At 48.1% G+C, this 26,041-nt stretch overlaps 3 protein-coding genes across 4 annotated transcripts; 1 reads left to right on the forward strand and 2 right to left on the reverse strand.

Moving 5' to 3' along the window:
* Positions 1–1,954: 1,954 nt before the first annotated feature.
* On the reverse strand, positions 1,955–12,340 carry KIF3B (kinesin family member 3B). Of its 2 annotated transcripts, XR_014226917.1 has the most exons (10): positions 12,282–12,340; positions 7,586–9,024; positions 6,913–7,014; positions 6,128–6,250; positions 5,897–6,015; positions 5,552–5,665; positions 4,989–5,094; positions 4,602–4,780; positions 3,683–4,020; positions 1,955–3,247 (listed from the first exon to the last, which is right to left on the reverse strand). XR_014226917.1 is itself a non-coding variant. In XM_082292902.1 (9 exons), exons 2-9 carry the CDS (start codon positions 8,966–8,968, stop codon positions 3,924–3,926), a joined length of 2,223 nt encoding a protein of 740 aa, XP_082149028.1. In that variant the 5' UTR covers positions 8,969–9,024; positions 12,282–12,340; the 3' UTR covers positions 1,955–3,923. The 2 variants fall into 2 exon arrangements, 1 of the variants encoding a protein (XP_082149028.1); XM_082292902.1 differs by having other exon boundaries at positions 1,955–4,020.
* Positions 12,341–13,644: 1,304 nt separating this feature from the next.
* Positions 13,645–18,091, reverse strand: POFUT1 (protein O-fucosyltransferase 1; the record flags this gene model as incomplete). Its single annotated transcript, XM_082292786.1, has 7 exons — positions 13,645–14,536; positions 14,973–15,215; positions 15,736–15,928; positions 16,599–16,711; positions 17,264–17,446; positions 17,571–17,692; positions 17,932–18,091. 7 exons carry the CDS (start codon positions 18,089–18,091, stop codon positions 14,348–14,350), a joined length of 1,203 nt encoding a protein of 400 aa, XP_082148912.1. The 3' UTR covers positions 13,645–14,347.
* An 89-nt stretch (positions 18,092–18,180) lies between these two features.
* Positions 18,181–23,689, forward strand: PLAGL2 (PLAG1 like zinc finger 2). Its single transcript, XM_082292952.1, has 4 exons — positions 18,181–18,222; positions 18,685–18,794; positions 20,241–20,636; positions 21,462–23,689. Exons 3-4 carry the CDS (start codon positions 20,374–20,376, stop codon positions 22,681–22,683), a joined length of 1,485 nt encoding a protein of 494 aa, XP_082149078.1. The 5' UTR covers positions 18,181–18,222; positions 18,685–18,794; positions 20,241–20,373; the 3' UTR covers positions 22,684–23,689.
* Positions 23,690–26,041: the final 2,352 nt, after the last annotated feature.

Below are 26,041 nucleotides of genomic sequence, written 5' to 3' on the forward strand. Positions count from 1 at the left end.
TTTCTCCCCACGGTGCCGGAAAAAGACTGGTTTAAATCGGCACCACCCGTTGCCGTAGCAAGCAATGAAGCACCGAGGCCGGGGGCCCACCCTGGACTGGGATCCAGGCGGGGTTTCACCAGCATTTCTGGTTCCCAAGGTGCCACATGCCAAGGTTCCCAAGGTGCCACAAGGCATCAGCACCTTCTACTCGTATTTTTTATACATATATATATTTATATACACACACTTTACAATACTCATCGCAGTTCTACTCATATTTACATTTTTCCACTTACTTTGCACAGACACTTCTTTTTTTTAATTGAAGAAAAATAAGATGAGGCTTTATAAAACATGAAGTCACCGAGCCCTGCCCCAAAGTAACAATGAAAACCACACGTTTTGATAGATGCAATAAATCTTATTGACTTTATTACACGTTGTATTTTAGGATCACTTTACATTCCTAGACAAAAGAGATGATACAAATAAATATAAGCTGTAAAACTATGGACAGAACTATGGACAGGTTCTTTTTCTACAGATCACCGAAGAGAAGGCGCAGGTGGGTGTTATCTCCAAGGAGCTGAGAGTTGTCATCGACAGCTGTGCCCATAGAAGGATCCTGGGTCACCTCTTCAAAAAGAAAGGGGGCTGGAGAAGGCAGTAAGCACCTGGACCCCAGAGAGTCAACCCCCCGCTGCACAGTGCAGCAGGCAGGACCAGTGTTCTCATTTCAGTTCCATCTCCGTAGCTAATTATGGCTTTTGCAGGTTCTCTTTTCCAATCTGTCTTTGAACACAGCAGGAACAGACCCCCAGGAATTACACTGAACTGTTTAAAGACTGGTGCACATTGCCCAGCACAGACAGGGGAGAGGACAGGTCCAGGTACACAGGTGCCTCATTGAAACTCCAGCGCTGCGTGTTCAGCGAGGGCAGACTCACACACCTAAAACTGACTGAACACTGCCTGCTCTGATCTGTATAAGGCACCGGCGCAGCCCCAGGTGCTCTGGCAGAGGTATGTGTTTTAGAAGATTCAAGCAGCATGCAAATATTTTTTAAAAGGCGCTAGACCTAAGTTAAGGATTTAACAAAGTGCTTTAATTCCTATGCTTCAGTGTCTTGTGGCGCTTGCTCCCACTGGCCGACTCCTGCTCCATGCCACTTTTTCAAAAAAAAGATCCCATTATACAGATCAGAGCAAAGACAATTATGTTGAATGTTAAACATTCCTAAGAAGAAAAGGTGACTGCGCATGGCTGTCCCAGGGCCTCTTCCAGGACTCCAGCTGGATTTCCTGCCTTTGGTTAACCAGCAGGAAGCCCAGATGGTTCAGATAACACCAGAAAAGGGCAAACTCGGCAGGAATGTTTCTTAAAAGCTTCAAACCAGAGCTCAGTATGTTTTGTACAGCTTAAGACAATGTATCTTAATATCAGTGCTACTGAGCATCTGGTGAGGGTTAAGTCCATTGGAATGAGAATCCAAAAGCTTCTGTAACAGGCCGAGATTGCCCATGAACACACTGACCAAATCTCCACCCAAAGCCCCGATTTACATACAATGACTAAATAGGCAGATTTTTTCTTTTCCACTCTACTGAGTTTCTTTCACCTTGCTAATGAATTTCTACAGAGTTAAAAGCAGAGCCTTTCTGACACCAGCTGGCTCATCAACATGAAAACAGGTTTGCACTGCAGAGTTCCACGGTACCAGCCCTGCCACGAGGGCAGTTTCCAGCATATGAGTTTAATATAGACTAGAATTCCCTATGGAATAGTAGCAACTGAGGAAGAGTGTGCACATGTGCAGACATGGATGTGTCTGTGTATGCATTATTCACAAAAACCTGTGTACTTAGGTATGTACATAGACGTGGTTATCTACTGTGCTGCTATTGCAGGGTTTTAAACACTTCCCCCCACCCCCCCCCCCCCCCTTGTTTAATTTCAAGTCTCTGAGCACTTAAACCATACAATCATCTTTTAAAATGTCCTAGTACAGAAGATTATGTGCTGGAGAGAAAGAGGGAGGAGAGGGAAGAGAAGGTGATGTTATATTATGCAACAAGAGCCAGTTAAAAGGCTCTCTGGACATAAACAGTGCTTTGTAAAAATGAAGATTACGCTGGGTTTCCACGTTCAGGTTGAAAGAAATTGGTCATATGCCTGCTCTCTCAATTAAAAGCAAATCCCTCCTTCCTCCACCAAAACTAATATATATATGTGTGCATATATGTGTATACATATATTAACCCTGTGGCCCAGGAAAGCAGCCCATGGATTGCAGCAGCCCAGTTGGTGTTCAAGGGGCCCACCTGGCTCACCTGGGCACTGTGCCTGCAGGATGCACAAGTGAGCTGTGCTGAGTACTCAGTTCCTCCTGCTCAGGGGGTCAGTAGAAAGGAGTTCTCCAGCCTGGATGAAGTCACTCCGTGGACAATTAACGAGCACAAGGCAGAGTCCACACATCAGAGCATTTCTACAACCAGGCAAGTCCTCACACACTCACACGTGTCAGTCTGGAGGAAGTCATCAGTGAGGGAAACAGGTAAAAACATTCACAGGATGACAGCCAAGAGCAACCAGGAAAAGTAACATCCCAAGTCTCAATATACAGTGAACTAAAACTTACGAATGAGCTGTGGGACACTAGACAGGGACACCTTACTCTGTCCTTAGCATGGAGTTCACCTCCCTCTACCCTGCTACACGAGCCTGCTTTAGTCATAGGGCAGCTTTGCAAGGAGACTGTCAAAAGCAGGACCTCTTCCTCCCTTGTTTTCGAAGTAAAACCCCTGGAATTAACACCAGCTTCCACCACCAGCCTTGGTTAGGTGGCTCTGAGTGGGCTGGGAGGTGCAGAGAGAAAGTTGCTTAACATGGAACAGGTGAGGCACAAGAGGCACTGAATGCTGAACCTCCTTAGACACCAAGAGAAGGGACCAAACTCCCAAGAGTACACTCAAAGGCAGCTCCAAGTTCCAGTTCTCTGCCCAGCTGAGAGTCTGAGCCTAGCAGGGAGAGCTCTGAGCTAATGCTACGTTTTCCATCAACAGTAGGAGGCATGAGAAAATGGCCATATGCCATTAAAGATGTCATATGGAGACTGGTTTTAAATGCCAGGGGTAAAGATGGAGGCAAGAGAGAGGAGGAAAGCTGTGGAGCTGACACTGGCGTGCAGAGGTGTTCTTTGACAAGGTGGTTCCTGTTGGCAGGGGTGAGGTCTGTAGGTCAGCTTAGAGGAGCTCTCACTTATGCCTGTAAACAAAGAAAGGACTTCAGATTCTACTGCTTCCTTTCTGGAGACCACAGAGTTGTTTTCAAGACCCTTTTCTGTCCTACAGCCCTATGGGGAGGCACAGCTGTGTGGTGGTGAGGACACGCTGGCCACTGCCATCCTGCCTGTTCAGACCAATGCCTGTACCCCAGGTGATGATGCCAGTCTCTCAAGCAGGAAGAGGAAGAACCATGCACCTTGTCAAGTTTGAACAGATCCTCTGCTTTTTAGCCTCTTTTGGTTCTCACTGTGGACCTGGAGATTGGTGGTTCTGCTGAGATGACTTCCAACTCTGTCTTCTTAGTGCCCAACAGCCAAAAAGCCTCATGCAGCAGAAGGACTGGTGCAGGAGGAGGACGGTGATGCTGTGAGGTGATCCCCATGCTTCCCATTGCTCCTAACACACTGTAACGTACCTCATGCATTTTTGATTTCCTAACTAAAATCCATTTCCCACAGAGGCCAAATGCTGAGTTGCAAGCACAGATCTTCCCATGGCTCAGTGCCCCTGGACTGGCCCGAGTCAGTTAAACAGCAACAAGGCCATCTCCAGGGAAAGGGGCTGGAGGCTGGCCAGGAGCTCTCTCTGCAGGTTTGTCCTTGTCTCTGCTCCCAGAAGGTAAAGGCTGTTCCCTCCCTGGAGAGGAGTTGCTGGTTTTATTTTGGAACCAGCCCTCGTGACTGTGGGTAGAGCTGAGAACTGGGGGTGCCTGATCCTGATGAGGATGCCGCCGATTTCCTTCCAGTTTTCGGTCTGAGGAAGCAAAAATTAAAATATAAACAAGAAAAGCTCTAACAATGTCACCTGTTACTTTCCACAATTAATCTTCAAAAAGCTGATTTTTTTACTGGAGTTTTTCTCTAATAAACAGTTTCAGCTTTTTTTCTGTCCTGTGTCCTACACCCTGAAAGAAGGTTGTGGGGAGGTGGGGGTTGGCCTCTTCTCTAAGTAACAAGTTGACAGACCAAGGTAAAACAGCTTCAAGTCCTACAAGGGGAGGTTTAGGCTCAATATTAGGAAAAATTTCCTCACTGCAAGAGTGGTTGAGCCCTGGCACAGGTTGGTCAGGGCAGTAGTGGAATCTCCATCCCTGGAAGTGTTCAAAAAATGAGAAGTTGTGATAAGGTTTAGTGGCATGGTGGGATTTGGTTGAAGGCTGGGCTCAAATCTTAAAGGTCTTTTCCAACCTTAATGACTCTATGATTCTATGTTCCTTTCTTTCTCTGCTTATCTACAAAGCTCAGCTTCACTTCACTGATGAGAAATGCTGACCAACAGCAACTGCACTTGCACCTCTCCTGTGGGCCAGTCTGCTCAGGGAAGGTCTAACTCACCTGGGTTTTGATTTTTTATTTGAAGTGCTCTCAAAGGTTGAGGCGTCCACTTGAATCTCATCTTCTTCCTGCAGAGCTGCTTCCAGAGCTGCCTGAACCTTGGGAGCGATGGCTGGGCCTTCATAGTTCCTTGTTGTTCGGCTGGGCCCGTCCAGTTCCAGTAACACGATGTTCTCTGCCTGAGATAGGAAAAGCACAATCAAAGTCTCCTTGTTTTCATACTAACTGCTACTTTTCCCTCCAGAAACTTAATCTGAAGTACTTTATAAATGTATGCAGGACACTACAAATTTACATCTCAAAGAAGAACACACAATCCCCTCTGGAATTCACATTCCCCTGATCAGGAGGTTGAAGAGACAAAGGTTCAACCACATGTGGGCTTACCCTGTACCGAGCCTCTGTATGACTCATCATGGACGTCCTGGCGTGTTGGCTCAGGGGCCTTTTGTACCCCACAGCAGATACTGGTCTTTTCATCATCTGCTGGTTACTAGACAAAAACAGAGACTCAGTCTGTTATACCCTAAAACCAAAGGCTCCTCTTGGAGTTTATGAGCTACAACATCTGCAAATTCCATGCAGAAATCTGTTTCAACACAGCAGAAACCACCCAAGCTGCATTTGTAGGAGCAGGAAAGAAATATGATAGGAATGCACTGCTATTTTAATGGTGAATGCACTATTACATATATTTTACATATAATTATTGGGTTTGTTTATTAGAAAAATCATAATCTTCCAAGAATTCTCCTAACTGTACATTTCTGTTTTACAGCACCTATTAAGAGGAACAAATTGTTTTGTTTTATTTTATTATGCATCAAGAAGCTGTGAACTCTAAAGGGCCAGTTTAAATCCCCAATTCAATCCCTCTTTTGTTCTTGACAGCTAGAGGGTTTCCTGTGACCTGTAATTCCATCCCAAGAAAAGAGCAGAAGTACACTCACTCCAGACGGGTTATGGGATGTAGTTTCCAGTTGTCTTCCTCTTCATCAAGGAATGATCTGTTCATGATCTTATTCTTTTCTTCCAAGGGAATGAAGTTTTCAATAATCAGGTGCCTACATGCAACCACAGAAATGAGAGATATACAAGAGACATAATTAGTACATGACTTTCCTCACTGCTCCTCTCCCACTGATGTAATACAACCCTGGAAAAGGAGGAATGGTTTAGTTTTCTCATGTTTAAATCTTATTCCACAAGTATGTGCAAGGCAGTCCCTCCACTCCCCACCCCGAGACACCCTCTCTGTTACAGTTAATAGCAGGCAATGAAGTGATGGGACTTACTTTAGCTTTAGTTCCCTGGTGAGTTCATTCTGGGTCTGCTCCATTTCCTGGCGCCCCTTGATGTGCTCTTCTTGGAGATCATGGATCTCTGCCTTCACAGCTTGCAGCTTGGAAAATAACTGGAGCACACAACAAGAGCCAAAATCTGTCACTTGCCAATGCTCCTCTCACTTTCACACACAAGTTGATTTTATTCCCAGCCTGGTAGACAGGGAATCATTTTCTTTTTACCTTTTTGAGTTTTTTGGTCTTTATGTCCACCTCTTGCTGCAGAGAACTATAGGTCTCCTTCAGCTCTAGTGTTTCCTCGTCCCGACTTTCCATCTGTTGCTGGATTTCTCGCTCCCGACGTTTCTGAAGAATGTGACAAGATGGCATTAAAGACCACAATTACCTTGTCACCTCCAGCTGACACACATGATACCAATGCTCAGGATGGGTTTCCTTCCCTGCCTTCCAGTTCTTCCTATCTCTTGCCATAGAAATACCAGAAGCATTAACTCTTATTTGTCCTTATTTTGCAATTAAAATCAGACAGTGTGAACAAGACTCAAGCTTCAACTAAAGGAACAAAATGCCATTTTTAGGTTATTTTTTTCTTTCCTTTTTATCAGTTCGTACTGGTTACTGTATTTAAGAATCACCAACAGAATTTGCATAGCAGAAAATGAACTTTTAGCGCAGAGTAAAGACCCCTCTCTTGAGCTAAAGGCCAAACTGGTACTCTGAGATGTCTTAGAAATATTTCTTCACTTACAAACAGCTCCAATCAAGATAGGAAGCAAATCTTTACCATGAAGAGCTAGAATAAAACTGTGATAAACCTTCTTTACATATTTCAAATAATGACTGATCTGACACAAGCCCTTCCCCCTTCTTTTCAATAAATGATTGCCATTAAACCAATTTTAGGGTTAACCCTGGAAAATTTTTCTGGTAATTTCCCCAACACAGTGTTTTACAGAAGTTCCGCAGCAAGGCCTTTTATACAAAATAACAAATCTCCTTCCTTGTACCTGTTCTGCAATTTCCTGTCGTTTCTGTTCCAGGATTTTCTGTTGTTCATTTGTGTGATCCACAATATTTTTCCCTCCCACCAGCAGCTTGCTTTCCATTGTCTGAAAGGAAAAACCAGGGTCAGAAGTTTCTCTCAGTGACCACAGAAGGTAACTTTCTCTCCTATGGATACAACTTCTTCAGGGCAGCTCCCTCATTTAACCTTCTCTTTCAAGGCAGCTGCTACAAGAATCCCTATTTCTTAAAATTCCTATAAAACTGTGGGATTAATGCAACAGTAACTTGTTTAGAATAAAGTCCCCACTGCAATGTGTGGCAAAGCTGGAGAACCAAAATGTGTGCTCCCCTGTAAAGAACTTGTTAATGATCTGTGACAGAACGAAACTTTTCCTGTGCCACAGCTTGTGAAAAGATGCATTGTCTTTTATCGTGCCAATTGCTTAAGATCAGCACATAAGAACAATGAAACAACTCATGAACATTGAAACATGTAATTAATAGTGGACATTTCAGCTTCTGGCTAGAAATAGTTTATTTTAAAATCTTCCAAACGAAACACAAATCACTGTCCTGGAAACTTCCTGTGAAATATCTTTCCAATTGGGAAACCCTTTATTTTCCCCACAGCTTAAACAAACTGCTTTCAAAGAGTATGACAAGGAAGAATTCTACCTTGATTTTTGCACTCAGCATCTCTGTTGCTTCCTTCTCTCGCTTCAGGTCCTCCATTTTCTTTTCCTTCTCTTTCAGCAGCCTCATCTTTTCTTCTGCTACCAAGCTGTGATCCTCGACTATAGCTTTCTTCTCAATCTCCAGCTTTTCTTGTTGCTCCCTCCAATAATCGTCTTTGTCATCTCCTTCATCCTCACCCTCTTCAGTGTCCTCCTCCTCTTCCCCACCCTCCCTTCTCCTTTCTCTCCTCTTTCTTTTGCCAATAGACCGTTTTTCCAATTGTGCCTTGAGCCGAGCAATCTCTTCCTGGAATTCCCGCAGCAGAGCCTCCTTAGGATCCTCGTTCACTTGTGGCTTATTCTTGATGTTTTTGGCACGGTTGGCATATCTCAGTGTGGTCAGTGTCTCCTCTACATTGTAAGAGGCAGGGCCTATATTGGCCACCATCACAGTTTTGGCGTTGCCACCTAATGAGTCCTGAAGTAGCCTGGTCAGCTTGGAGTCCCGGTATGGAATGTGCGTGCTTTTGCCATCTACCAGTGCAGAGATAACATTGCCCAATGCTGAGAGGGAGAGATTGATTTTAGTGGCTTCCTTCAGCCTTTCCCCCTGTGCCCCGGTCTTTGCTTGCCGCTCGCTGCCTGCCAGGTCGACCAGGTTGAGCTTCCCAACACGGATGTGGTTCTCTCCATCCAGTCCCAACTCGCTGCACTCGATAGTGATCTGGAAAATGGCGTGAGATCGAGAGCTGTGCTCGTTCATGTTGGTGGCACCAACGGAGCGGTTCTGGTTTCCCAAATTCATGATGTGCTCTATCTCTTTGACGCTTTTCGTAACAATGGTGGTCAAATCCTTAACAAAAACCCCCGTGTCTGGTCTCTCCTTCAACTCCAGCCGCTTGGACTGATCCTTTGATAACAAGTCTCTGATTTCTTCTTGGTAAATTTCCAAATAAGACGCTCTAACTAAGTATTGCTGATTTTGAGATCTAGAGATGTGGGTGAAGATGTGGTCAAATGAATTGGGGATGACCCCTCTCTTTTCAGGATCACCACGCACCCCTTCCATCGTATACGTTTTCCCTGTCCCAGTCTGCCCATAGGCAAAGATTGTCCCATTAAACCCTTGCAGAACAGAGTCCACGAGAGGTCTGAAGGTCTCATCGTAGAGTTCGACCTGTTTGGAATTCCAGTCATACACAGCATCAAAGGTGAAAGTTTTAGGCAGTTCATGAGATGATCCCCGTGGATTCTTCACTGAGACCTGCCCTAACTTGACATCCACATTGACAACTTTTTCATAGGAAGCGGTTTTCTCTTTGCTGTTCATGGGCCGGCAGCGCACGACCACCCGCACGGACTCGGAGCTCTTTGACTTAGACATGACAGCGGGGCTGCGGCTGGTGTGACCCGACTGATGGATGATCCCGTGCTAGAAACCTGGAACAAAAACAAAGCAGGAATGTCTGAAGGCAGTTTACTGCAAGGACAACTTTTCACAAAGCCAAAGACTTGCTTCATTGATTTGAGCAGCATTTTGCATTCATTAAGCTGCAAGGGATTTTGAAGAACTAAAATAATGTACAACATGAAACCCCTGTAAAGGCCTGAACTGAGACAGAATTATTTTACCAAAGGCTGTGCATCAAGTGGTATCATTTTTACAAGCTCTGCTGCAAAAATTCATCATTGAATCACATCTTTATAGTTGGTAAAGATCCTTTCCTTGACCCTCAAAAAGAATAATAAGCCTTTTTAAACTATTTATAAAAAGAATACTTTGCTATTTTTTTTTTTTTTTTGCAGTCAGGCCTTTTGTTTTAAATCTCCCAGTTTGAAAATCTAGTACAGCCTTGCTCTCTCTGGAGCACAAGTCTGCTATTATCATTTCTTTTGGCAATACACTTTTATCAGGATTCCCCACAAAAGCCAGCCCTGCTCAGCTACACTGACCTACTGACATCACTCCTGCTCTGGTGTTCCAACTGCATCAGGTTTACAGAACTCACCATCAACCTAAATTCACATTGCATAAACCCAGATCACAGATCCAAGCCGTTCATGACTCTGGGTAGACAGAAGAACACACTGGTCCATCCTCCAGTCATCAGCAAGATGAAAATGGAGCAAAAAGCCTGTGTTCCTGCTAAAGCAGTCACTGCTAAAGCCTACACAGCAGATCTCAATGGCACAGCTTGGGGAATGCCATGTGGCTTCTAATAACGCTTTTTATTTCCAAAATATCTTCCAAGAAGAGCCCTGAGGTCCTTCTGCCAGCTGGAACTAAGTGTAAAACTAATACACACAGGGAGTCCGAGGTAGTGCTGGCACATGTTCAGGTGTGGCCTCCTTGGGATGTGTTCACTGTTCCCTTCCCAGCTGGATCAGCAGGAAACAGGGATTTTTGTCTAATTGTTTTTTACTCGATAATTGCATGGATCAGGAGAGCTTCTCCAACAAGGTGGCAGAGAAGTTCAGGACCAGAGCTAGTGGATGGGAAAGGAAGCACAATTCTAGCCCAACATACAGACAGTCAGACTGGCAAAAAGTAAAACAGAAGTAGCAGATAAATATGGTTAAAAATTGTACAAAAACCTCAGTACAGCCTTGGGAATTTCCTTGGGTCTGCAGGGGGAAACTCTTTGCTTCTCATTCTTCCCATAAAAGCATTGAACTGGACAGTCATTCAGAATTCACTCTACACCCTGCACAGTGAGTTCAAACTGCTACAGGAATTTTGGGTAGCTACTGAATGAAACCATTTCCCTCCTAACTGACAGCTCCAGATAAAGGTGACCTTCCTGTCTGACCCACAGCAAACATGAATTCTGGAGCATCAACACAGAAAGACTAAGTGAAACGAGGACAAATCTTGGCAGAATCACAAAAAACAACCCTCCCTCTTCTCATCCTGAGGACTTGTGTACATTAATACACGCATGTCCTTCCACAGCTCCCAGAGACATTCCTGTAATTCAAGTTCACAAGAGACAATTTTCTGACAAGGTCACATGACAACCACTGTGTCACATATCTGCATGTTCACACTGGCAAATACTCGAATTAGGCACACGTTCTGACAAGGAGAGCATGGATTTATTTTATATATTGAATATCTAAAATACCATTCTGATGAGAAGTGTCACTTTTGTAAGCAACTATGACAAATATTAAATGATCAGAGTTCAGTTAGTCTTGCCAAAGGTACACCTTGAACAAAAATTATGTTGCACATTTGCTGCTCATCTGGGTGTACCTCCTCACCATCAGCTTTTAAAACCTTTCCCCACTTCACTTGCAAGTCTCTTTTTATAGTCACAAACAACTGATTTTACCCCTGATTTGGGCTATTTTCATAACAACCCATCACAAATCATCTCCAATTATTTTAACTACTGCGGTGAAGTTTACTGGAAGCATAACAAATTATGGTTCTTCTCAGATTTATCCAAGTGTGTAACTGGAAAATAAAACCAATTAGTTAGCAGTGTTTGTATTCCCCAGAAACTCCAGGGCAATGTTTGAGCTGCCAGAGTGGCTGGACATGAATGGCAGGAAAGCTGGGAATGCTGCCGTGCCATCCACTCTTCTCCATCAAAGATGGGAATTTTTTTATGAAATTACTTCAGCCTGAAGTGACCTGGGCCAGGTCCCTACAAGCCAAGGTCGAGATGGAGGCACTTGCAAATGTGCCCCTGGTGACCAAGAGGGAAGGATGGGCAGAAACTGAAGCATTTTTATTTATTTCAGTCAACACAAGGTTGTGCCTGAAAAAATGACCAATGCCACAACCTGAATGCAAACTGAGGCAACCACTTTTCCTCAGAAACTTCCAGGGTTGGGAGGGGCTGTCTTGGACAGCAATGTCCCAGGCATTGTGCTCACCCCCGCCACCTGCCCTGACAGGTGATGTCCTGAGGCCGCTCTGCTTCCTGCCTTAAGCTTAAACATCTCTGAAAGATTTTCTCAGAACTGTCCAAACCCTTCCCTTGCGTCTCTGCATATCCCGAGGTACCACTCGAAACATTCCATTGCTTCTTGCCATTCAAATCTTCCAAATATTTGTGGTTTCGTAATGTCACGGTTGAATTGTGTCTTTCCGTCCTTCCCAAGCCAAACCACCCTTTGTGCTGGTGTTCTCCTCTCGCCTCCCTGCCAAACGCTCCGCAGGCCGGGCAGGACATCCCCGTGCCACCTGTGCCACGGTGTGCCCTGATTTCACTCAGCGTCTGGGGTCACTTGTGGTCACCGCTATCGCCTCAGCGCGGCACCCCACGGGTGTTCCTTCCTCCGGGGAGCCGGGACCGCGGGCTCGTTCCCGGATTCACCCGAGCATCCCCCGCCGCCCTCGCGGCTGCGACACCGGGCGCTGCAGGGAAGGGGGCCCGGGGACAGCGGAGTGCGCTCGTGGAGAGGGGGAAGGACCGCAAGGGAGAAGGAGCGGGAGCGGGGGACACCCACGCGAACGAGGCCACCCGGCCGCGGCATCGCCCCCGCAGCCCGGCCGCGGGCGGGTCCCGCCGCCTCCCGCGCTCGCTGTCCCGGCCGCCCCACCGCGGTCCGGGCCGTGCCCACGCGAGGCACCGGGGGCGGCCGGGGGGGCAGCGGGCTGTCACCGGCCCGCGGCGCGTGGGCCCGGGGGCTTGGGGATGCTCGGGGCGGGGTGCGGGCGCGACGCGGGGCCGGGCCGGACTCACCTGCGCCGTCACCATGGAGCCGCTCGGGCGCTCCTCCCGCGGCCCCGGAAGCGGCGCGGCCGCTCCGCCCGCCCGTGACGCGCTTCCCTGGCAACGGGCGCGCCCGCCCCGCGCCGCCGCTCCCGGATGGAGCCGGGACAAAGGGGCCCCGCCGCGCCCCGCACCGGGCGCTCCGCACTCCGCCAATGCCGAAAGTGCCGGGTTTTGCGCCAGGCGAGCGCGTCCCGCCGCTCTGCCGCACCCAGGCTGGGAATATTTCCCAAGCTCCAAAGCTCGGGAATGTTTCCAAGGAGAAAAAGACCACCATGAAGAAAAGACATTTAAAGAGTTAAGTCCGCTTAACTAGAGCTGTCTGGAGCGCAGCAGTGCAGTCCAGCTCGGGTACCAGAGACTCCTGCAGTGGAGGAAGGAATGTCGGTGCACTATGAGTGAATACAAAATCAAGTTTTTATTAGTACAAAAAATATCTTTTAAAAAAAAAAAAAAACACCACAAACACCCCACCCGAATATTTTGTTTTAATACTTGGTCTTCCCAACAGGTGGGGGAACAGCTTCCTCAGCAAAGGCAAGGAAGCCCCAAGGGCATCACCCAAGATCAGTAAACTGTATGACACAAGGAGGTTCAAAGTCCTCAAAAGCCTGAGTCCCAAAGGCACCAAATCTGATGTATTTTCCCCCAAATCCCATGATTTTTGCAGCACTGAGGAAACAAGACATGAGTTTTTGCCACCCTGACACCTGGGGGACCTTCTCATTTAGCTCTCTTTACTCACTCCCCTAAGCCTTCAAACTCCTTTAGAGCTCAGAAACGTTTCAAGGAGGAAAAGACCACCATAAAAAGAGACATTTGGGAGTTAACCACTCAGAACAGCCTTGCCTGGACTGCAGCAGTGCACTGGAGGCAGAAGCTCTGATACCATAGACTTACCCAAGCAGCATTTTTGAAAAACGAACAGTTCTGTACTCAGTCTTTGGACCAGAAAATGAAGTCACAGAAGCACCAAAAGGCATTGGTCGAGTTGAGTCTCACCACATTGGGATCATCAGTGTTACCAGCATCAAACCGTACCAGGCCAAACAGAGGGGTTTGGGCTGCTGCTCCCCCATCAATGAGTAATTTTCCAGAGTTACCTACACTGGGAGCTGCCCCAGCCAAGGGTAATGCTCTCACAGGGGTTCTTTTATAAAGTACAAAACCAAACAAAACCCACTACCATAGACACAGGTATGACATACCCAACCCCACTACAGCTACTGTAATAATCTTGGCTCAAAGTTTCTCTCCTAACAAAAACCTCACTGACATCAACAGCTACAAAGCTATGAGCCCTCAATCTCCAGCTCTGGACTGGCTGTGACAGATCTCCTCCCATGTCCCTGCACACCCGTTGCCCCAGGTTGATGCAGAGAGGCTGAACAGGCAGCTGCCATGTCACACTGTGTCCCACTGCACTCCTCCAGCACCACCACAGAGATCCAGGGCCCCACAGCACTGAGTATGGAATCTCTTTGGACAGGAGAAGGGACACTGAGGCACTGTGGTGACACAGGTCTGGTAAGACAACAGTGGTCCTTGATAAAACCCAGAGCTTTTTCAGTCCTGAGCTTCACCTTGCACACCATTTCCAGGGAACCTGATATGCCTGACAAAACTTTTGCACTTAAAAAGAAACAATTATGGTCAGTTTTGGACACGAAGCTTCGAAACTTCTCCAGGTGAGAGTTAAGAATTAACAGAGAAAGAAAAGAGGAGGAAATCTGAGCAGCTGCTTCATCATGATTGCTGGTGAATCCCAAGTAGTGAGAATGGAGAGCTGTAAAAGCTACATCTTAAAGAACTACATATAGTTTATAGTTTCCTATAAACTACATTATTTAAAATTTCTATCTGAGCTCACATTGGAAACACAGGAGACATCAGACAGAACAGTCTGGAAGGGACTGTGAGGAGCACTGGAGGGCAGGAGCTCTCCCACAGCCCAGCAATGACTGCCCACAGGGAATGCTGCAGCACCAAGGACCCAGCTCAGAGTCCTGGAACCACGAAGCCTCTTCCTCCTTTGGTCAGAACTCGTCCCGCAGCCTCGGTGGGTGGTCCATGCCAAAAAACGAGGAGGGTTTCCCATGGACATCCCGCTCTCTTTTCACAAAGGCAGTGAAGGAAGAGACACAGTTCCCGATGAAGTGGTCGGACTGGCCAAGAATGTACAGATCAATCTGAGGCACTTCTGGCTGCAAGCTGACAACCTTGAACTGCAGAGAAACGAGGAGAGCAGATGGATCCAGTCAGCTATTATCAGAATCCAATGTCTTGGCATAATATTAGAAATGGAATACACAACAGAGTGAATTTAGTCTTTATCTGCCCTATAACTCATTTATTATTAGATCAATGTCAGAGCATTTCTGAAAATCACTTAGGTTTATTTAATTTAAGTCCTTTTTATGGAAATATTTACTACCATGTCAGATAATGCCCTTCAACCTCCCAGAAAAAAAAAGAGTTTTACAGGATAATTTTTATTGCTCCAAGTGAATTTTAGCCAAATTCACTCTGAGATGCCAATATTTGGCTGTGAATAACCTATTCCACAACTGCCTGCCTCCTGTCCGTGACAGCCTCAGGCCAGAATCCAAGGGAGGTTTTTATCAAAGCACTCCTGCCAGAAGAGGTTTCTGGAAGACTCACCTTTTTCTGGAAGAACTGTTGTATTTCCGTTGTGTAGGGCTCAGAATCGGTAGCAATATAAACAGATTTAGCTTCAGTCTTTGCCACCCAGAGCTTGAGAGCCCGTTTGATCTCTCTGAGGTCTGGCAGGCACATGTCCATGGTGAGAGGCACTGCAGCACTCCGGTCGTAGCCCACACACTGTGGTGAAGCCATGAAGTGCGGCCCAGCCGTCCCGTCCTTTAACATGTTGCAGGCATTTTTCTATTGGAAGAGGGAAAGAGAATCACAGAATCATCAATGTTGAAGACCTCTAAGATCATCAAGTCCAAACTTTGAACAGATACCCCATGCCCACTAAACCTTATCAGAAAGCACCACATCTACTTGTGTTCTGGGCACTTCCAGGAATGGCAATTCCACCACAGCCCTGGGCAGGCTGAGCCAGTGCTCAATCACTCTTTCAGTGAAGAATTTTTCCCTAATATCCAACCTGAACCTCCCCTGCTGCAACCTGAGGCCATTTCCCCTTGTCCTGTCACTGGGAGAAGAGGCTGAACCCCACCTCGCCACAACCTTTTTTCATTTTCGAAGTACCACATTCGAGTGAGAAAACACCACCACATCCCCCCACCTCTGCCTGTCTGAAAGAATCCCAGCAGCACTGCTAACACACAAGGAGCTCCTGACTGCCAGCAGGGATCAGGTGGCTCTCCCAGCACAGCTCCTTTCTTTGCAGCTTTGTCCACATCCCACTGTCACCAGCCTACAGCCGCTGCCGTACCCAGTCCGAGCCGATCCTCAGGTGAATGCCAACGTAGGGCCGGACAAGCAGAGACTGGATGTAGGCTTCTCCCTTCTTCACCATTGCATCAGACCACTCCATGTACTTCTGCAGGGGCCGGTGCTCCTCCAGGACAGGAAATTGGGCTGGAGCTCCAGGTAAGGCAAGGACAGGGTGCTCAGAGGGTGGAAACCTATGGAAAACCAAACCCCAGCAGTCTGAAACATGACCTAACCTGCACAAAGACTGCTGTGAAGGTTGGAGTGGAAACCAGTAACACCCTCAAATATGCAGCATTTATCGCTCCAAATTTAGATAATTTTAGCTGGTTTGCCATCTGAACTGAAGAAATGTCAGGGACTGTATTTTACCTCAGACCTTCTATCTGACAGATGAAAAGAGAAGAACCTCATACACGCAGTAAGGAGCTACCAACCAGTGAGATGTTACATTTTCACCCCAGACTAGAGCAATTCTGTCACCCAAACTTACTGAAAACCACTAAAGTCACTTGTAGCTCTGAAAACACAAAGTAACCAGCAAAATACAGTTCATAATCACCAACTGACCAACCAAATTCTTTTTGACGATTAATTACATATTTAATCAATAAATACTTTAGTTAAATATTCCTGGCTCAGAAGTCAATCAGCCTAACAGAGTTCATACCTAAAGTAATGCCCACAGGAAGGGCTCAGCGAATACTTAATGGAAAAAGCATTCATATTTTTAATTATATTACTAACTAACCACTTCAATTTCTCCCCCAAAATGTAAACTCACAATACAGTGTCACAGCTGCTTTCACAACTGACTCTAAATGCCCACAGTGACCTGCCAGCACTTTTCCATCTTCTTGCTACCTTTGGATCCAGTGGTCCTTGTATGCAGGACTGAAGGAAATTCCCTTGAAGAGCTCAGACTTATCAAAATCCACTTGGAACTGATCCCAGAAGGGACCAAACGGATTTCCATCCTGCAAAGAAAAGACAAGTGTTCATTCAGTGCATACACGGAGCCTGAAAGATGATCTAGCAAGATCCTGGGGTGCAAAGCAGGAGTCTGTTCCAGGAGGGAAGTAGCTGGAATACAACAGCCTGTTTGACACACCAGCTCCACAGGAAGGAGACAGTGAAATACATTAAGGCAAGTTCACTGAGAAGGTTGCAAAGGTTGTCTTAAAGAACAAGGACACCACAGCTTCCAAACTTGTAGTTAGAGAGGTTGCTTTAACACCAGCTGGAAAACTACCACAGCTGGGAAACAAAGAGCAGGAGATAAACTACAGTCACCATCAAATCTGAAGTGACAATATCTACTTGCACAGACTGTATTCCCAATCCCCAAGCACTTGTGGACAAAGGCAACTGATGAAGGCACAGCAGCCACTCCACAAGTGGTGAAAGCAATGCCACACAGACCGATTTGCGGTGGGCAACTCCTAAATTTGCAAATCAATGGCGACCTGAATGAGTCAGTCGTAGCCTTTGGAATTAAGCCGTGCCCGCGGGGCTGGGGAGGAACTCACCTTCATGGGACATGTGCTTTTGTCCACGCTTCTCTGGGCAGCAGCCTCGAAGCAATAAGCCACTCTCCTGCCGGGCGGCCAGTGCCGGGGCGCCAGATGCTCCATGAATTCCTCCAGGCTGATCACGCGGTGGTACCGCCGGAGCGGCTCCAGCCTGAAGTGCTCCGAGTAGGGGACGTGCAGCTGTGGGGAAACAGAGCCCCTGAGCCGGGGGTACCCTCACCCGGGGCCCGCAGCTCATCCCCGGAGAGGTCCGAGCCCTGCCCGCCGCGCCCCCGCTCCCTCCCCGCGCCCGCCGGGGGCTCACGTTGGTGTAGGGCGGGCGGTGGTGCCGGTACTCGATCCAGGGCGGCACGGCCAGGGTCCGGTTGAGGGCGCGGGCGAAGGCCAGGGCTCCCAGGAAGTGCTCGGCTTGGTTACCGAAGCGGCCTGCGAGAGACGGGGCTCAGGCGGGGACCGCGACGGGGATGGACCGGGCACGGACCGGGGGATGCGCAGGGACATGGACCGGGGACTGCAGCGGGGGACGGACCGCGGACCTCGCCGGGGGATGAAACGGGGTCTGCACCAGGGTCTGCAACGGGAACCACACCGGGGCACGCACCGGGGATCGCACCGGGGGATGCAACCGGGAGATGCACAGGGGACCCGCACCGGGAGAGCCTCACCCATGCAGGGACAGTAGAGCAGGTAACCGGCCTCGTCCCAGGCGGGCGCCACGCCGCCTCCCGCCGCCATCACCGGGAGGAGCAGGAGGAGTACGAGGAGCACCGGGACCGGTGGCACCGCCATGGCGACTCGGCGGCGGCCAAAGCCCGACGCCACCATCCCGTCATGCCCCGCGGCGCGCCGCTCTGGCGGCCACCACCGAGGTGTGACGTCACTCCCACAAGGCCCCGCGCAATGGCGCCGCCGGGGCCGGGACCGGAGCCGCGCTTGGCGCGGCCCGGGGGAACGGGGTGAGCGCGGGGGGGCGAGGGAGGGGGGCGGCACCGCAGGGAGGGGCGGTGGCACGGCCGTACCCTCCCCTCGGTGGCGGGGTTCCCTCAGGGGACAGGGGGGCGTGTGGGGAGGAGGAGGAGGATGCGGGGCGGAGGGGGGGGGGCGTAGGCCGGGCCCGCCTCCCTCCCCTCCGGGCTGTGGGGCGGGGGTGGGATGTGTGGTCCCGCTCCACCGGGGTTGCATTATCCACGGAGCGCTCCCGGGGGTGGGGATCTCCCGGTTGGCTTCCGAGGCAAACAGTGGAGGTGCCGGAGTGGGGGAGCGAGTTACCTGGAGGGCAATTCGCGGCCACCCCCCGGCACCTCCGCCGTTTGCAAGGCGGTTGCAACAGCACCTCTGAATTCCCTAAAATTCTAGTGTGATCGTTTATCCACCTTACTATTAAAGACATCAAAATCCAAACTCTTGTCTTCTTCCAGGTAGCTTTGAAACTGGCCCAGATGGCCGGGCTTTTTTGGAGGGAAAGGAGCAGTTCCCTGGTGAAAGTGGCGGAGACTCCCGGGACACTGGCACAGCTCTGGAGCAAGAGGTAGAGAACACTCATATTTTCTGGGACATATTTCATAGAGAGGTGAAATACTCATGGTTTTAGCACCCAGAAAGACAGACTGCTCTGAAACACAGGCCTCCTGCACCCTGAGGGGTCAGAGCAGCTGTCACATCACGCTGATTTGTCCCAAAGTGGCACCTCAGCAGTTCTGGTCCTTTATTGTTCTGCTCTGACCACGTAGATTCAGCCTGCACAAAACCAAGTTTTGTTCTTAACAGGCATTCCCAAACCTCACAGTGACATGTTTTCTTGGAGTGATCCCATTTCCCAGTGTTTTCCACCCTGAGGGAGCCATCCATGGTATTGGGGGTGATGGTGTAGTCACAGTAATTGTTATTTCAGCTCTTCATAACGTTCCTTCAGCACTTGCCGGGGGTTGGTTTGTTCCCTCACAGTTGCACATCCTGCCCACAACTCACGCTCATGTTGATGTGCAGCAGGAAGTTCCTCCTCTGAAGCAATCATGGAGTGAGAAAGAGCTTGAGGGTTTGATGCTATTTTAAGAAGAGTTTCTCAGGCAGCCAAATTGAGTGAAAGAGATCGGTTTTATTTCAGCTGACCGTTTACCAGTCGAGCTGGCGCTAGAACCTATAAAAATGTTGTACTTCACCAACACACAACTCAAGAACAACCTGCTAAGAGAGATTAATGTTGAACCTCATCAACATGAAAGCCAGAAGAGCTTACAGGAGGTGTATTTTGTTGAACAGGAAGCAGTTTGAGCTTCCATTATTAATCGGTGAGAGTGTCAAAGAAAAAAAAAAAGAGTTAAGAATTGCTCATTAGAGTAGAAAACTTGCTAATCCAGAGAGGCAGAATCTGCCTCACAATCGAAAAGTGAAAATACAATGAGTAATCCCACTCTGAAGAGGAGCAGCATCCGTTGCCTTCCAGAAAAAGGTGTGATATTGACAATAATTGTGAGTTTTCTTCCTCAGCCCTGTTCAGCCACATGTGGGGGTTCAGGTCGGTTTGCTTTGGAGATGGTCTTGCCCAGTGTACCAGATTGGTAGCAGAAAGGATGGGAAAAGAAAGTACAAGAGAACCTTGGTTTCTCTGAGAATCTCTAGGAGGGAATTCCATGTAAGCAGAGACCAAAAGCAAGTGAGAATATGAAAAAATGGGATGAGAAGTGATCCACAAAACACACAGTGAAAGGAATTGAGGGCTTTTAAATAGACACCTTTCGATGATCTTTCAGGAGAAAGTACATCCAACAGGTAACACTGGCTCTTAATAGTTGAAAAAAATGTAATTCAGAAAAAGTTTAACATAATTTTATTCAGGTAATGGTTAAGGGGATAAAGACAAAAAAATGTTGTGGAGATTGGAGTTCCCCATGTCTGGGAACACGCATCTTCAAATGGTCACTGGGTGCACGAGTGAAGGATGCAGTGTCTTAACACCAGCCTTCTGTGATTTCAGATGAAGAAGTTTTGCTATTAAAGCAGTTTGGTCACAGGGGGCTCCAACAGAAAACTGCACTGGGACAACATCACAGCGAGACGCCCACAGGGTCGAGTTCTGCTTGACATGGCCATGTTCTACTAGACCTGCCATGACGGCATTTTTTCCCAGTGTTCCCAACTGGATTCAAGATGCAAAGCAGGAGGAGGAAGAGACAGGCTGGAAATTAGTCCCCAGACCAAGAGGTGAAGAGACTGAAAGTCAGGGAAAATGCCAGTGTGAACTATCGGAGCCCTCCTTCCCTCACGTGGACAAGCTGAGAACTCACACACTTTCCCATTCGGAGCAGAGGCCCTACAACTGCCCCCAGCTGCACTGTGGCAAGGCCTTTGCTTCCAAGTACAAGCTCTATAGGTAGGTATCTGCAAGTGCCTCTGCCCAGCAGTGCCAGGAGAGAGAGGAAACCCCCTCCCTCGTGTGTCTTTGGTTGAGTTTCTGAGAAGCTGGAGGAGGGGAAATGCCCTTTTACCTTGCGAAGCAGTTGAGTCCCAGACATTACCATACTTGGCATCTCTTAAGGCGCCTTCCAGAGAACTTCAGCTAATGCTTTATCCTGAGCTCAGGCTGGTTTTTGTTTCACTGAGGAGGAAATAGAAACAGAAATTGAAGTTCACAGATTAAAAAACAGAATGAAAAGCAAAAATAGCATTTACATTCCTAAGTCCTGCCTCTAACCACAGGGATAATTCCATGGCAGCTGTTGCTCCAGTATGGAGAAGTAGAGTTCCCATTTATGTAGTGCAGTACAACACAAACTAATTAAACAGTGATGACTGAGAACTTGAAATCAGATGAACCACATTGTAGGAGAGTGTGAGATACCAAGGTGAAATCAGAGCACAGTGGCTGTCAGCAGACTTGGCCACAGCCTGACCCTCCTGATGAACTGAAGTTTTCTCACCTAGTGTCACAAACTAGGGAGGTTTTCTTTGCTAACTTCCCTTTGGCAGCCTCAGCAGAGAGCAGGAGAGAGGAGAGGAGAGAGAGACAGCTGCTGGGACAGACTGTAGGTTTTGCCTGAAGCATTGTGTTCCTCTGCTCCTTGTTTAGTGGAGGTAAAATGCCACCTGAGATTTTTGTGCCATAAAGTGTAGGACACAAGGAGAATTTTGGAAAACTAGCATGTGTTCCCTCAGGGGCTGGATGTTTGTCTGACCTTTCCTGCTTTTCTCCCCTAAGGCATATGGCCACGCACTCTGCTCAGAAGCCTCACCAGTGCATGTACTGCGAGAAGATGTTTCACCGGAAGGATCACCTTCGGAACCACCTGCAGACCCACGATCCCAACAAGGAGGCCCTGCACTGTCCCGAGTGCGGCAAGAACTACAACACCAAACTGGGCTTCAGGCGACACCTGGCCATGCATGCGGCTGCCAGCGGTGACCTCAGCTGCAAGGTGTGCCTCCAGACCTTTGAGAGCACCCAGGTCCTGCTGGAGCACCTCAAAGCTCACTCCAGGCGGGCTTCTGGTGGGGCGAAGGAAAAGAAGCATCCGTGTGACCACTGCGATCGGCGCTTCTACACCCGGAAAGACGTGCGGAGACACTTGGTAGTGCACACGGGGCGGAAGGACTTCTTGTGCCAGTACTGTGCTCAGAGGTTTGGGAGGAAAGACCACCTGACCAGGCACATGAAGAAAAGCCACTCCCAGGAACTGCTGAAGATTAAGACGGAGCCAGTGGATATGTTGGGTCTGCTCAGCTGCAGCTCCTCTGTGGCAGTGAAGGAAGAGCTGAGTCCTGTCCTGTGTATGGCATCCAGAGACATGATGGGCGGTAAGAGCTTCCCTGGCATGCTGCCTGTGGGCATGTACAGCACACATCTCCAAACCATGCCAAGCTCAGGGATGCCCCATTCTTTGGTTTCTAATTCTCTTCCAATGGGAATGAGCTATCCTTTGGAGTCTTCTTCTCCCATCTCCTCCCCACCGCAACCTCCTCCAAAGTATCAGCTTGGATCTACCTCATATTTGCCTGAGAAACTACCCAAAGTAGAGGTGGACAGCTTTTTGTCAGACTTCCCTGGCAGCCTGTCTCTCTCATCTGGTGATCCTCAGTCCTCTTCACCTCAGCCACCTGCCCTGGATGAGGCTTTGCTTTCCAAGAGCCCTGCTAACCTCTCAGAGGCTCTCTGTGCTGCTAACATGGACTTCTCTCATCTTCTTGGCTTCCTCCCCCTAAATCTTCCTCCTTGCAATCCACCTGTCTCATCGGGGGGATTGGTCATGGGCTACTCGCAGGGGGAGGCGCAGCCACTGCTCACCACTTTGCAACATCAACCTCAAGAGTCTCCCGGAGCCGGGGCCTCGCTGAACTTTGGGCCCCTTCATTCATTGCCCCCCGTCTTCACCTCCAGCTTGAGCACAACCACGCTGCCACGGTTCCACCAGGCATTCCAATAAGCTGGAAATAGCACTGGAGAACAGATCTTTCGGTCACCCTTTTGTGGAGAGCCTTAAAAACGCACAACTCTTCCTTCCTTGGGGGTGTGAAAGCTCTGGCAGAGCTGGGTCAGACGGGAGGTTTCTGATCTCAGAGGGAGCACTTGTAGACTGGAACAGCTGATACCCCGTGCAAGTCCCAGTCCTGTACAGTGGAAAGATTTCAGCTGATAGACTGGATATATTTTATCTAATTTTTGATCTGTGAATCAGGAGCCGCGCTTAGCACTGACCTTCCCTGAGAATGCTGGAGCTATGTTCCTCTCTGGGAAAGGACTGTCCCTCAGAAGGAGTTGAGACTCTTTCATCCTGGGCTAAACTTTTGAAGAGTCCAGCTTCCATTTCATGTTACCACACTGCAATTCTGGCAAACCAGCCAGCACTTCCACATGGAGAAGAAGTCAGGATACCGCTCTGTATGAAGCCAATGGGGAAGAGGCTGTCCTTCCCTGCTACCTCTCATCCCATCACCCAACACAGCTTACTCCACATCAGTGTTAAGCAACAAGCCCGTTTACATAGTGAATTCAGCATCACCTCTTCGGAGCCATTAGGATAAACTCGTTATGGTGAACATTGTTTACACAACACAAATCTGTTTCTGCCATTGCAAAAATAGGAGGCACCAGAATACACTGGGTTCATCTCTGGTGTAGCTAGAACACTGTTTACACAACGAAGTCAGGTTGCACTGATTTCTCTTCACTTATCATGTTCTTCCCCCATGGGGAAATACATTGCTTTTGGACCACTTCAGCCTCTGCCCCTGTAGGCAGCAGCTTCCTGCCTTTTCCTGCTGGCTATCCAGAGTGAAGGGGATGGAGCAGCTCTCACAGCTTAGCTTGGTGTGCAGTGTATGGACAGGGCCCTTTTCAATATCTCCCTCATGCAAACAGATCTGGAAACCAAAGCACGTGAGAGAGCTGGGTGAGGAGCTCGGCACATCGAGCACTGGTGTACCAGGTGTGGGTGAGAACAGGCTGCAGGCCCTGCTCCATAGGTTCCCTTGGGTTGTGGAACAGAGTATGAGTTTCTGGGTCTTTGGGTTTTTTAACCACAGCCATTCATTGAGGTCAGCACCCTTTTTGGCTTATCCAGGAAGCAGTCTCAAAGGTGTATTTTAACCTCAATGGTGGTAACATCCAAGAATCAAGGAAAAATTGGTCCCAGCTTCATATACACTCTGTCAGTGTATTGGAAGCATTCCCCCAACACCAATAGTTCTAACAGATGCTGAGGTTTGGGGCCTGCAGTCAACTTTTCACTTTTTGGTTCCACTGGCCTTTTTTGTTCTCTCCTCCTCAAGCCTTGCCTCCTGAAGTTAAAGTCCTGCTTCCCTTGCTCCCTGCCCTACCTCTTAAACTCTTCCATGGGCTGTCTACCTACCAGGGCAGAAGGGTTATACTGGGAAGTGGCAGCCAGCTGCTGGTGTCATTTAGCACCTGTATTGTCTCCTGCTCCTGTGTTCCTGGGCACTTACACTGCAGATGAGGACATATGGGTGTCACTCACTCTGCATTGGTGCATGTTTATGACTATGGACAGGCAGATCTTCATACCTCAGCATAGAGGAACCATTGTAGGCCAATATAAACCAGGAAATCTGTCAATATTTTTCTCCATAATTCGAGGAAATGCAAAACCTACCTCTACTATGTTATCTCAGCTCCTTGAGCAAAGCCAGATACTGTCCTCCCTCATCTCCCCAGAGCACATCCACCTCAGTTGATGCAGATTCCTTCCTGCTGAGCCATGATCCCACCGTGTGACATCAGCTGTCCCTCTTTTGGTCACAGGCTTGTCCCCCTTCCATTTTACTCCAGAATTTTATTTTTAATTTAGCTTAGTAATTCTTCCCAGAATGACTCTTTAGCAATCCATTGATTTTCCAGAACATAGATCGGTTGTTTTAGGTTAGCCAGCAATGCTGCAAAATAAGACTTTTGTATCAAAATGTAATATAAGATTTATTTACCTCAGCAATATCCTGTGGCAATGATCTCCCTGAGTTGAATGCAGTACTTTTTCCTTTTCTCCACTGGAAAATGTTGCCTTTCCAAGTCCAACGAGTGCCTTCTTGTTCTCTAACCTAGCAAAGGTAAACAGGGCATTGCAGCCAGTCTGTTTACCAGCATTGAATACCTCAGGCCTGTCTCCTATTGCTTTGCTCTTTGCAAATTAAAGAGTTTCACACTGTTATCAATTATATGCAAGCCTTATCCCTGTCTTCAGTTGAGAGGATTATTATTTTTTGAGAAATAAATGGTCAGAACTGATGACTCACTGCCAGTGAGGATTATCAGATTTATGCAATGCCATCACACACCTTCTCCCACTGCGGAACATTCAGCTTTCTTGCTTCCTGCCTGCATTGTACTCTGAACAGATGTCATCACTGGAATTCCTTTAGCAGTGGTAGCTAAACTTAGAGCCAGACATCTTTTTCCTACCAGTAGTCTGTCAAAGAATAAATGGAATTCATTTTGCTATGATTTGCACGTGTGATTTGCTTTCCACAGCTACTTTAGCAAGCAGAACTGCAATAACCTTTGTCAGTACAAGGAAAATCTAACCCAGCAAAGGCAGCTGGGTCAGAGACAGCATTGGAGCTGATTCCAGGTGTTTGCACAGGAAAATGGATTCAAAGTTCCTCTACCACAACGGTTTTTAATCTGAAAGTATTTTATCAGTCAGTCTAAAACTAATGAGACTAATTCCATTTGAAATAGCAAGTCTGCAATTCACAGAACAAATTATGGTGAACAACTTTTACCTGTTCATAAGAAAAAACTTTGAGCATCCAAGCTTACAGCACTTGGGAATTCCAGTCCATTAGGACATGTGCACCAAGCTGTTAGGCAAGTCAGTGGAAGTCAGCTTAGCCAAGCTCCTGCTCATGCAGCTGGAGGTAAGGGACAAGGGTAACCTTGGCATGCTGAGGGGGATTGCTGCAGCCCAGCCTACAATCTGTTCTGTGGTGTATGTGCAGGGCTGTGGCAGCCACTGTGCTGCTTATGTGATATAAAAAAAAAATCATCCCAGAAAGAGTTTGGTTTTGATTTTTGTTTTGGACCACAAGTTTGGGGCTGCAGGTCCAGGACACAGCTGCGAGTCAGCCAGGCAGAGCCCAGCAAACCATCCCACTGTGATCCCTCTGTGTCCTGGCACACCTGTATCAGGAAGATGGCATCAGATCAAGCCCAAGGGCAGCAACTACGGCACATAATTGGTCAGGAGGGTTTAGTTAAATAAAGGAATATTTTAAATTGGCTGGCTTGGGGGGTGTCCAAAGCAATAGGAACAGTGCAGTCAACTAAGA

Source organism: Coloeus monedula (assembly GCF_965178545.1).
Source record: "Coloeus monedula genome assembly, chromosome: 17".
Lineage (NCBI taxonomy): Eukaryota > Metazoa > Chordata > Aves > Passeriformes > Corvidae > Coloeus > Coloeus monedula.